At 37.0% G+C, this 13,501-nt stretch overlaps 1 protein-coding gene across 39 annotated transcripts in view; it reads right to left on the bottom strand.

Annotated features, from left to right (window-relative positions):
* The window catches only part of MGA (MAX dimerization protein MGA), a 150,445-nt gene that overhangs the window by 14,558 nt on the left and 122,386 nt on the right, over positions 1–13,501 (bottom strand). For 9 of the 39 annotated variants that reach the window (XM_060419077.1, XM_042253008.1, XM_060419080.1 and 6 more), the window contains 5 exons: positions 11,730–12,027; positions 9,819–10,445; positions 5,908–6,198; positions 4,211–5,721; positions 888–1,018 (listed from right to left, as the gene is read on the bottom strand). In XM_060419077.1, the coding sequence (XP_060275060.1) occupies positions 888–1,018; positions 4,211–5,721; positions 5,908–6,198; positions 9,819–10,445; positions 11,730–12,027 (2,858 nt within the window). Of the gene's footprint in view, positions 1–887; positions 1,019–4,210; positions 5,722–5,907; positions 6,199–9,818; positions 10,446–11,729; positions 12,028–13,501 lie in introns of those variants that run through there. The other 30 variants (XM_060419079.1, XM_060419084.1, XM_004010468.6 and 27 more) reach the window with 12 other exon arrangements.

Genomic DNA, 13,501 nt, shown 5'->3' with positions numbered 1-13,501 from the left:
TACTCCAGGGCATCTTTCCACCCCAGGGACTGAACCTGTGTCGCTTGCACTGGCAGACAGGTTCTTTAACACTAGCACTAACTGGGAAGTCCAGGTAATTGAAGGACCCTCCAAATAGCCCTGGATCAAAGAAAAATAGCACCATATCCCTACCTTAGACTTTCTCAACTAGGAATGAAGAATTACTGTTTCTCAACTCATTGCTACTTTAGGTAGCTGATGATATAATAGCTTAAAAAGCACAATGTCTGGCACAAAATAAGTCTACCTTCTTTCCCTCATACCCCAGCCAATTCCTAATCAATATAAGGTTTACTAAAGCATAACATTTTTTTCCTAAGTCATCTTATCATTCTCTGTGTTTTCATCTCATCAGCTGAACAGGCAGAAAATTTTTTCTAACTGTACCTCACCCATTCAACTAGCGAAATAACCGAATTTAGAATTTACAAACATATCTTTAAAAGATAAAGAACTTTACTGAGTAGTCCACTGTCAGTTATGCTAGTCATTTCATATATTATCTGATTTAATGCCTTAAAAAAGGGCATTTTCCTCGTTTCATAGGTAAAGAATCTAAGAGTCAGAGAGATTACACACTTGCCCAAAAGGGTAAACAGCTGCAAACTCGCAAAACTAGCATTTTAATGCCCATGTATCTGGCTCGGAAAGCATGTTATTCACATTTATATACTGTTTCCTGGCAATAACAAGGAAGTTAATTACCTCTGAATTTCAGCTCCTTTCCTCATCTACTAATAAGAAAAAAAGCTAGAGAAATAAAGGAACTATGTCAGTTACCCAAACTCTTGACTAGAACATTACGTTTTGCTTATGGTCACAATACAACAACAAGAAATAACAATCCAAAGAAAAATAAGACTTACGGCTGTTTCAAAATCTCTGTATGGACAGCTGTGCTCTTCATGTGGGTGACATTAATTTCCTCCGGGAGCTCTTCTACAGTCTCAATGTCCACTTGTTCATCATCATCCTCAATGTATTCTATACAGTTATTCTGAAATACAGCAGTCCAACAGTAAATAAAGCATTGGGAAGCAAGCACACCTAAATTTTTCAACTGAATGTTTCCCTTATAAAGCCAACCAGTGCCAAACCTTGATCTTAAACCATGAGTACTGATAACCCTAAACCTGTTAATCTTAAAATGGAATTAAGTCATAAAGACAGCATATGGTTAGGGCTAACAACCAAGAACTACATTATAAATCACAGATATACTGAGTTGGCCAAAAAGTTCATTCAGGTTTCTCCCCAAGATGGTATAGAAAAACCTGAACAAACTTTTTCACAACCCAACAAAGATTAGACTAAAGAGACAGTCTCCAAAGGGCTGTGCTGATGTTTCAATATTACTGCAAGTGGGCAAATTCAAGTATAGATATATTAAAGTTGCATAAATCTAAAGATTAAATAGCAATCAAATAAAACGTGGTGAGGGAGAAGGTAGAAAGCAGAAAAACTCAAGTGCTAGTGTAACAGTGCCTCATGGTTAACCCCATATTAAACACCCACAAAAACATATCCAAGGCAGATATGCAAACAGAATATACCCCAGACAATCTTCTAAGTATCTCAATCCCACAGAATGAGAGCTTTTGAAGAATTTCAGATACCAAAAGAAGCCCAGGCTTGCTGTACTGCTTATTATACCAAAAGATGAGTCAATCGGTAAGCATTTATTGAGCACCTACCAAAGAAACTCACAACTTCTCAGGTAGCACTAGAGGTAAAAGAGCTCATCTGCCAATGCAGGAGATGTAAGAGATACGGGTTCGATCCCTGAGTCGGGAAGATCCCCTGGAGGAGGGGACGGCAACCCACTCCAGGATTCTTGCCTGGAAAATCGCAGGGACAGGAGATGGGCTGTCCATAGCGTCACTAAGAATCAGACACAACTGAAGTAACTTAGCTTGCATATAAACTATATGGATTATGGGCTATGTAGATAGAATTTCGAAGTCCACCTTTAAAAAGTGTTTATTATGCCAGAAACTAAACAGAGAATGTTATCTATAATGGTACTGTACCAAAGAAGCACAACACAAAATGAAGCATCCCTATCACTTTATTAGCTCTATTTTAATCTCACCAGAAAAATTACTTACTTCCAAATTACAGGCTCCCTATGGCTAACAGACATAAATGACTCAAGTCATCATTTATGATCCCCAATTTAATCATCATCTAAATATTGTATATTAATCAGTTCATATTAAAATTAACTTTGGGAATCTGAATCAACAAACCCCCAAAAGTTTGAATAATAATGTAGGCAGATGCTTTATAATATTTAAACTGAAGAATATGTAATTACATGGCTTTAATTGGAGGCTTTGTAAATAATATCCAACTTAATCAGGGAAGATTTAAATTAAAAAGGTTACTCACAACTTTCCTTACACTATTCCAATACAATGCTTAATACAGGCATAAAGCTATCACAGGTGTCAAACATATACATAAATACACTGTATAATTTAAATCTGAATGCCCTTACTTTAAAATGGCCAGTGTACCTGTCAGATTTCCTATTTGGAAGTTCAAGCAATGCCACTCTGTATGACTAAGACATTCTAAAGGTTCCATTAAGTCAGTTCTACTGATAGCAATAGTTTTCACTGATTTTGTTTGTTTGTTTGTTTTCACTGATTTTAAAGCAGGACTGTTTTTGACTTGTGGTTGCCTATGGGGAGGAGGGTTGAGTAAGGGATGGACCGGATGCAAACTATTACATATAGAATGGATAAACAACAAAATCCTACTCTATGGCACATGGAAGTATATTCAATATCCTATAATAAGCCATAATAGAAAAAAATTTTAATTAAAATAAAGCTGGACTGTTTTTGGTCTGATGCTTATCTAAGCTGACTTATAATGAGACTGCAAAAAGTGCAACAAGATTGGCAATCTAACTAACTCCTAAACTATCTACAGATGTAAGTCCTCAAAAAGGATGAGGTTATAGATACAATGCAAGGCAAATGCATTAACCATCTCATTTACAAATGAGACAGGTGAGGTTCAGAAATAACGACATAGAAATATTTCAATACACAGACATTTTAGAGTTTTAAAATATAAACCTTTTTGCTATATTTTATCTGCCTAAGACAGTTAGGCATTAACAGAGGAGGACCAGGTAACACAGAGAACAAATCTCAAAAGGAGTGAAATTCTAAAACTGCCATGGCAAGAATCACTGCAAAGGGCCATATTATCTCAATTTCAAGACACCCCACGCAGATGGCTATAACCTCCTTATGTTTTACATCAGGGGAAGGGCACAGCACACCACAGCACCCCCATTTGTTTCTGTAACTGAGGTTTTTACTGGAACACAGCCACACTCATTCACTTACTACTGTTTATGGCTGCTTTCCCTCTATAGCAGCAACTGAGTAGCTGCAAAAGCAAGTCATATAGCCTGCAAAGTCTAAAATAACTACAAACTGGCCCTTTACAAAAAAGTCTGCCCAACTCCTGCCCTATATCATACTGATGCTCAATTACTTAGCTCAGCAAACACAACTCTACACAGAAGTCTATAAAAATGGCTTCGGCAAAATAAAAAAATAATAAATTATAAAGGTCAAATTACAAAGGAAGATGACCAGAGGTTAGAATATAAATTCTAGACACTAATTATTTAATTTTAGGAGATGGTTAGAAAGCAACTTTAGGCAGGGTGATAATAAATTATTAAATGATGTTTTTCATTTCTCTCCAAAACAAAAAACATCTCTACAAATGCTGATAGACAAATTATCTTCCAGTTCTAAGGCCACCCATTCCGTTTCTTATGTATATCTACCAGATAAGCTACAATAACTTTGCATAAAAAAATGTGAAAAAAAAACAACTGAGATCAAATGGAAGTAGTGATTTTAGGACTTAAAAAAAAAACCAAAAACCTAATTTGATAGGGACTCTCAAAGCATCTATTCCCCCAAGGCTTAAACCAGCCTTCCTGTATAATATCAGAGAAGTCTCAAAGCACAATATAAGCTCAATAAATGTTACCTGACTGACACAGCCTAAAAACTACAAAGTCATTTAATCACGATTTAAAGCTAGGCATCCAATTGAATGTATCAGGTCTTAGTTATCTTCTGGAAAAGCTATTGTCTCTAATGAATCATTTAAATTCTTGAGGTTTCAGTCACAACAAAAATGGGCTCACCACCTTTTCTACATCATCAACCTCCTCACTCTGGTAGTCAGAAACAACATCCACAATCTCATCAATAGAATCATCGGTTTTCTCATTCTCATCTTCTTCATCATCCTCTTCCAACTCCAGAACAGTGAAATCAGTACTGCTGCTCCCACCCGTCTTCTCTTGCTTTGGTTTTATCTGTTCTCCTGAGAGCAGTAAGTGACCTTGAAAATGTCCGTCCCTTCTGCTCCCTTTGGCAGCTCTCCTAGGGACAATGGAGAAGGTTGTAGGACTAGAAATCCTACTCCAAGAATCACATTCAGTTTTTAAAATTCTGGCATTCTCACTAGTTCCACTTTTTCCAAGTAAATCAGAGATACTGTGTTCTTGTTGAAACACATCTGAATTTTCCTTACAAGTTTTTGTTTCTTTAATTAATTGCTCATTTGTCTCATTCTTGCCTTCTTGTGAAGTTCTAACATATTTCTGGGCCAAAGGGCCCTTTAAGTGTTTTCTCCACCTCTCCTTAATGCTGTCCTTCTCCAGAGACTCTCCACAGTCCTTCTCCTTGGCCTCTGGCTTTGGATTAGATTGCTGCTCCACAACTCTACTGCCTGAAAATTCAACTTTGCTTTCTTCTTTAGAGATAATTGGAAATTCATTTGATTTTTCCTCTGGATTGTCTAAGCCTTTCTGCTGTTCCACTTTCACATCACCAAGTTTTTTAAGTTGCACATTATTCACACTTTGGATGTTACTGGCTCTTCCAGAAATGGTCTTAACTTCTAGAACAGTCAGTTTTTCTTTGGAACTGTTATGGTTCCTAATCCCATATTCTTTCTCAACATCTTTATAGTCTTCACCTGTGTGTGAGCCAGTGCTATAGACATGCTCAGAAGGTTTAACAGCTGAAGGCCCTTCTTCTATAAGGGATTCTTCATCTAAATGATCACCCCCATCTTCCAAGGAATCATTCAGAGTTTCTTCTGAGACAGCAGCTCCTGAGTTTTGTTTTATTATTATATTAGTCTCAGGCTCTACAGCTTCTCCTCCTGACTGTAGAACCTTCTTAGTTTCTTGCTCTCTTTTTAAAAAGCTTGTTTCATCTTTCTGGTCTGCATTCTGAGATTCTCTTTTCATCTGAAGTGAAGCAACATGTTGAAGAATGGAGCTGGGAACAGGCTTTTGTCCTGGGAGCTGCAACAAGGCAAAACTACCAGACTGGAGAGGAATAAGACTGGCTGTACCAACAGGCTGCCCTCCTGAACTATAGGTTATTTTGGTTTCAGAGGCTGTTTTACTTGTGAAACTTTGTGGTTCAGGAGGGGAAATCCTCAGGGTCAATGTACCAGACTGAGACACAAAATTAGGTCCAGAAGAAAGCAATGATGGTGCCTGAGTGATAACATTCATTGCTGGAGAAGACCCAACAGCCTGAATTACAGGATTCACAACGGAGAAAGCAGAGGGTGAAGCCGAAGAAGGTGGAGTCTCTGATGGTTTGGAAGGAGTGGGTAAACGGATTCCCATCACAGACCCTGGTGAGAAAAAAAAAGCATTTTAAATCACCATTGGCCACATCAAAGACTTTCAAAGTACATATTTTTTTCTAACAGGTGATTGATTTCAAGAGACTGATAAGACTAATCCTAGTATATGAATATACCACATGACCAAATGATTCAAGAGAAGAGAACTTATCAAAAATATCTCTAACTTTATACCTGGGTTCCGAAACATGACAGGTTGTAAGTTGGGCTGGTTATTAGATCCTCGAAGCTGATGCAAAGGGAGAAGCTGGACAATCTGCCCATTAGGGTGCCTGAACAGGTTCATTCCACTTGGACTCCTAACAGGCTGTAAGACCATCCGATGTCCCTGAAGTTGTGTGTTTGGGACAGGTCTAAGAGTAGGAGAACCCTGCTGCACTGGAATCAACAACAGTCGAGGTCCAGGACGTTTCACTGTGTTAGGAGAGACCTGTGGAGGAGCCACTGGAATCTGAGGGGCATTTTCTGAAAAACAGGAGATGGAAACATAGTATCAGAATTTCCCTTTAATACTTGGGAAAAAATAATTATGACAAAGAATCTAACCATGCTACAAATACAGAGTTAGCAAAATTCTGTATGTCCATGATATACGACTTACAGGACTTATGACTGAGAATAATTTACTAATTTAAAGTTAAGTATTAACCAGACTTTACAGGGCCTTACATTTAGACTGGTTAAAGAAAGTATCAACTGTCAAGAGGTACATTTAAAGAGATAATACTTCTGCCTAAAGAAAGAACATGGGCAACGCCTCTAAACCTGGATTCTCATTAAAGTTCAAGTAAATTTTCTGTTCAACTTAAAAATTCAGGCTGTTAACACTTAACAGGCTATGTAGTTTAACAGGTCTTACTCAAGAAAGACAAAGTCAAAGACTAAAAATCACAAGGTACAAAAAAACTTCTTGGCCTTTAAAGTTAATTGACGAATAAGCATATAGATTTGTGAAAATTATTTTTCAGAAGGAAAAAAAACACATATCCCCCAAAAATGGAATGTAATTAAGAGATATCAAAGAAGCGGGGAAATAAAGCCTGGTTAGGAAGAGGCAAAACATAGTTTTGAAACAGAAAAGGTAGACATTTAATGCAGAAGATGTGAATTAAAAGAGATCTCAAAACATTAATAGTACTGAAAGATGCACTTCAATGTCTGGAAGAAAACACCAAGGATATGGGAAAAAACAGTATGAGTTTTCGGTCACAGGAATAAAGAAGTAGGAATAACAATAATAGTAAGCATAAATGAAAGTGATCTAATATTACCATTCAAATTACTGAATTTCCTTAACATTATTATTTTCAACTATTCTTTTTTTGACATTTTTAAATAAAAATTTTCATTAGTTTGTCACTAAACATAAACACTAACAAGCCAAACAAAACAAAGATTTTAATATGTAATATGCACTCTGCCCAAAAAAAGTATCAAATTTCTAAAAGAAAGTGATGCTCCTTAACATTTACATGACAAATTACTACAGAAGATCCATGATTACTTTTGAAAAATAACACAAGATCAAACTGATTAAAAAAAAATAGTGTGCAACTTTTTAAACAAACAGAAAAATCGTCTATCTTATGTGATTAAGAAACATGTTAAATTAAAACATACTTTATTTCCTGAAAATTTCTATTCAAATTGAGTTTTACAGAATGATTCTAAACCAAATTACTCCCAAAGCAGCCTTTAATATACACATTAAATAAGTGATTATTTATTGCCCTGGGTGAGAGGGTTAGAAGGGAAAGACAAAAGGATGAAAAGTCAAATGAAAAAGTCAGAGGTCTAAATCCCCGAGTTGGGATCCACTTTATGAAATTATAACAAAATCACATACTTCCTTAGAAGTTGGCAGTGATGTGAGTCAGCTCCATTTATAGAAGAGCAGATAAATATACAACTAGTATTTCCTCAAGTAGTATTACATAAGATACTTTTAGGTGGTATGTTATATAGAAGAACACCATATTATACTGTCAGAATTTTAATCTTTTGATTAAATACAGAAGAAATTATGTCTCTGATGTTGTCTTTAATATTAACATTTAAAAAAAGACTATGCCAACATTTTCTAACTTTCTTCATTAACAGAGAACAAGTCACATGTTAAAAACACACAGGAGCTGGCTAGTATTTGATACTTTTTATTATTACTGGTTCAGTATTTATTTAAGAGACTATCCTCCATTCTGGCAAGTAATGTTGGTTTCCAATTATAGTAATACTGCTCTTTTTAAAAGTATACTTAAGTGAACAACTGACTTGATTTAAATAAAAATAGTAAATCAATTATATGAGAGTACAAATGGGAATCAGAGCAAAATACCTGAACGTATATTCTGAGTGACTGAAATCTGAGAGAAAATGAACTACAAAAGGTAAACAACTTCACAGTTTCATGACATAATTAATAATATAAAGAAAGGTATACATGATTTAGAAGACGTGACCAGTTAAAATATGACAAGATGTGAACTGTGAGTTTCAAAAGGAAATCAGAAAGGCTTCATCAAACACAATCTTACTTTTGAAGTATTATTGGCCATTTTTTGGTATGTGTGTTGACACTGTCATCCACTTTTCCTTTCAACAGCACTTCAATTTATAAATCCCTTCTTTCCTAAAATATCTATAGGGATTTAATGCCCCTGAAGACAAAAATATTTAGTAGGAAAACTATCAATAGCCAAGACAGAACTGTTGTCAGTTATTTTATTCCACCTTATATCCTGTAGGGGCTTCCCTGGTGGCTCAGATGGTAAAGAATCTACCTGCAATGCAAGAGACCCAGCTTCAATTCCTGGGTCAGGAAGATCCTCTGGACAAGACGATGGCAACACACTCTAGTACCCTTGTCTGTCCTCCTCCATGGACAGAGGAGCCTCATCAGCTATAGTCCATAGCGTCACAAAGAGTTGGCCACAACTAAGCAACTAACACACACACTATATCCTGCAAAGCCTCAACTCTCACACTCCTTTCCATACTAATTCTTCTTTGAGTCTACTAAGGTAACAACTTACTTTAGCTGGTTGAATTAGGATATAAAAGTGACCAAAGTGTGAACTATTTCTATTTCAAATTCACTTAAACTAAGCCAACAAGAGAAAAAATTTAATTTTAACTAAAAAGTTGACTTATAAAATATCAGAGTCCTAAACAAAGAAATATGCTTTCCTATTTCAATCAGTTTATGTATAATTAAGAGAATGTCAATAGTATATAGGAGTTGGGCTGATTCACACATGATTCGTACTAGGCGAGAGGACCTAGAATTTTAATTTTAAGCAAGGAGAGAAAAGGCCCTCAGCTTGGCTGCAACATAAACAGAAGCCCTCTGATCTGTCCTTTTTAAATAGAAAGCAGCAGCCCTCCCACTCCCAAAACTGGGCACACCTACATTTGGTTCCCTCAGAGATATGAGCCCTTAGCTCTCAACACACAAAAGCTGCTGCACTTCCTCCTGCACCCACTTTAATGGCTGCTCTACTGGCTCAGAGTTCCACTCCCATATGTGGCATTTCCATTCTAATGCTTTTGAAAATTTTTAATTTCCTGAGAAAATCTCTAGCCCCACTAAACCATCTGTTAAGGTTGTTTATCTCGTAGGTTAACAATTTTTATTAGCATTCTGGGGCTTCCCTGGTGGCTCAGACTGTAAACAATCTGCCTGCAATGCAGGAGACCTGGGTTTAATACCTGGGTTGGGAAGATCCCCTGGAGGAGCAAACAGCTACTCACTTCAGTATTCTTGCCTAGAGAATTCCATGGACAGAGAGGAACCTGGCAGGCTAGAGTCCATGGGGTTGCAGAGTCAGACATGACTGAGTGACTTTCACTCACTCAATGGTTACAAAATTGCACAAATGTTCACTGACTGTCCTAACCCCTATTTACCATGAGGTCCATCATTTTTAGTGTTCAGTTTTGCAGAATGTAAAGGGTTTTTGTTTTTGTTTTTGTTTTTTTTTCCAGTTTTTAGCAGAAACATTTGATATACACCTGTAATTCTATCAGAACCACAACGTTATATAACCAGCTATAAAATAAACCAGCTTGTAACATCTAGGCCTTACCTGGTCTCTGGCTCACTGGTGGACTCCCATCAATTCCCGAGAGTATAACGGGAACAGAGCTCAGAGATGAAGTTGGTGTGGTCACCATGGAAGAAGATGCAGCTGTGGTCACCACGACTATGGAGGTGGAGGCAGTGGAAGCAACAGGAAGAGTTATGGTTGGAGGAGATGCTACCAAAGACTTAGGAAAAGCAACTGAAGCCACAGGGGTAGTTATCCCAGTCGTTTTGATAAGGTTCAAAGTGGCTGTAGACTGGGTAGGTGTTACAAGAGTGCTGGTATTAGTTTCAGAGACCTCAACAACCCCTGCAATGGTGGCACCAGAAGAATAAGTAGTTTCTTTAGTTCCCACGTCAGATAGAGCAGTCGTAGGTGTCACAGCAGGAACATTTTCTAAAAACACTTGAGGGGTGGTAGTAGTGACAGCAGCAGTCACAGAGCTGCACACCTGAACTGGCTCAGAAGAAACCACAGGTGTGACGACCATTACTGGAGAAGGTCTGATACTGAACTTCTGTGGCCCTGTTAGGGGTTGGGGTGTGCTAACTCCAGGGATCTTCTGCTGCAGGGCTCCAACTTTACTCATCACAAACTGTGTGAACACACCACCAGGAGAGGGTCGAGCCGCTGCAAATAAAAATTTGCAGGTCAAAAATCTTCAGTTCTCATATTTCATCCTTGTAGTGATTGTGTTTATCAACATTTATTGTGCACCACTGGGTCAATTTCTTACAGGTACTATCTACCTGTAATTTCCACTCACAGAAGTCAAACATATCTGTCCACACAAACCTAACTTTCAAAATTCTAATAACTGAAGGGAATAAAATTGGATGCTCCTTCTGAAACTCCTTTGGTTATGCAATACAGTCAAACTGCCAGAACACTAATAAGACTGTATAGCACAGCAGCACACAACTTCATCTAAAACAGGAAGAAAGTAAGGTAACTGTATTCCTAATTCTAATTTTAAAAGTTGTTTGCACCACTTCCTTGTGTAATAGCACCTCTACCTCTTTATTGCTGTCCTTTTACAAAACAGTAAAGTTTTGCATTTTAGAAAAATGCAAAAAGACATTTCAGAAGAGGGCAGGATAAGACGATTTTTTTTTTTTAATCACCAGTTAAAGCTACCTTTTTAACAAGAGGTAGAAAGAGTTCTTTTTAAGGCAATGCCTATACTCCATCTTCACACAACTCCAGCATTTAGCCAGAGATTTCAATTTCCTATTAAGAGGAATAAAAACACAGCAAATGACATTTTTACTTAACATTTCTAAACAGATGTGAAAAAACAAAAAGAGGAATGCAATAAAATCAACTGTATATACTATCAATTCTAAAACACAAATGATTTCAAGGAGGCAATTTATTATAGACTCTTAACACTAAGATATTAAATAAATTAGGTTTTTACTCACAGAATAGGGATAAATATAATAAAGCAATGTTCCCAGAATTGTTTTACAAGAGCCTTCTATTCTAAGTCTATACTAACTCAATGCATTTTGATTTTGCTGGCTCCTTGGTTTCATAAATTCAGGGAACATACATACGACTGGTTACCAAAAATACCAGTTCTCATAGGAGAAATAGTAAATTAGGGAGAGTACTTAGGAATATGTATTCCCTTCTGCAAAACAAAATTAAAAAGCTAAGTCTTTTCTATGTTAACAAAACCAGTCCAAAAGTCTGGGAAATAACTATAAAACTAACTATAATTCAATTTATTTAGTATTGTAGGTCATCAGAAGAGTTACTAAAAAAATATTTAAATTCAGGCAAGATAAACATCAAGAAAAAAAGTACCAACTTCTATATTTCTCTAAGCTTTACAACCTCCATATCTGTATCCACTGGCCCAGCACCAAATCCCAACCATTCCCAAAACGTATGAACAGTCCAACTTACCAATTGGTCTTTTCGCTGGGACAAATGCCTTCAGGTTCTTCCCAGGGCGATTTGTTGTAGTGCCAGAAGATGATGCCATTTTGGAATTGGATGTTGAAGGCAACAGGGTGCGTGGTTTCCTGGATGCAGCCACCTTGGCATTGGATGCTACCTTGGAGATGACAGTACTGAGGGTTGAGAGGTCCAGGACTGAGGGTCGCAACCTGCCTGTGATATAAGCAGCTAGCCTATTGGCTGGATGCAATGCCCCCATCTGTCCCAATAGCAACTTAGCCTGCGGGTAACTCTTACCATTAACCTGAAACAAGTGGCAAAGAGAAATTCTGTAAAGATAAAATTCTCTTGCTAACTCATCTCCCTTGACAAGGGTTTCATTTTTACAAGGTTTTAAAAGTCTATTTTTCAGATTTAAAGGGAAAAAGAAATGGACTTTTCCCATTTGGTATAATCTGAGTATTTAGGAGATGAAAAAAAATGCTGCCATCTGATATTCTCAGCTAATCTCATCTCCTTCATTTTGGAAGTTTAAAAACAGAATCTTAGAAACTCATCATCCCTGCGTTCTAGATTTGTGGAAGGTACAGTCAAATCTAAGGAATCATCCAATTGTTTTACTTGTCAATAAGCAATTATGGTTGAGTTATTAATAATCATCAGCATAAAAATGAGTAACTGAGTTCCACAGAATCTCTCTGATGAGACCAGAGGCATAATGAAACTTTCTCACAAGGGTCCTTAATATTTGAAAAATACATGGTAGTCTGCTTTAATTTATGAGAAAGTCACTGTTACAAATACCTAAGCCACAAAGTCACCTTAGTTTTCAGTTTTCAAAAAATTCAATTTTGAAGTCAACTATCTTCATCTTTTGCACAAAACTTGGACTCAAAATAAATGCTAGTTGAAATTCATTGTAATTTTTTTTAAGTTGCCACTAAATTGTCAAAAGAAAGTGAATCAATGAATGAGGTAAAGATTCTTCTCTATTGCCTGAGTTGACAGACTGCCCATCTTAGACACAAGAATGGAGTTCTCTATGTCTTACTGCTAAATGACTATCGAAATCTTTTTCTGTCTCTCTTTTCCATTATTTAAAGGGGTGAGGAAGCGGAGTAAGGCAGAGAAAATCCTACTCTCTAAATTAATAGAGAACTGGTGAGGAGAATAGCTACACCAAGCTACTCCCTCTTCTAAGACACAAAATTATTCTGTTTCTTAGGTAAAATTATTATTTCCAGACAGATCAGTATATATTTGCCCTGAGTTTGATCCAAAGAATATGATCTTTCCATCCTAGAGTAAACTTTCCTACACAGTTTTCCAGGCTCTGTGGAGTCTGGATCAGATACTCCTGTCTTCTCCTTTGGGACTTGCTCTGAAGACTACTCGGCAGCTTTCCCAAAGCATACCTTACAGTGGCCTGACTGCTATGCAGGTGTGTATTTTATGGGGGCATTCTGAGTCCCAGACAGGAGAACACAAAATTTCTATGACTGTATTTGAAGAGGGCCTAGTCTCACTAAAATATCAGATAAGTTGCTATTCTCAAAGCATCAATCAGTAAATGAAACAAGGAGAAAACACTCTCATTATTAAGAGTTTAAGAAATATCAACAGAAGCAGTTACATAGCAACTGCAATAGAAAGTTTTTAATTAAGTAGATCAGTTATAATGGTGGCATAACCCTTAACCCAGAGAAGCAGTTGAGCTAGTAAAGTCAAGCAACCTTAGCAGTAATGTCAGACACGACCCCACATTTGGTACTCTGATA

Source organism: Ovis aries, chromosome 7 (genome assembly GCF_016772045.2).
Source record: "Ovis aries strain OAR_USU_Benz2616 breed Rambouillet chromosome 7, ARS-UI_Ramb_v3.0, whole genome shotgun sequence".
Classification (NCBI taxonomy): Eukaryota; Metazoa; Chordata; class Mammalia; order Artiodactyla; family Bovidae; genus Ovis; species Ovis aries.
The sequence above is the reverse complement of the archived record's forward strand: the minus strand, read 5'-3'. Positions and strand labels throughout refer to the sequence as shown.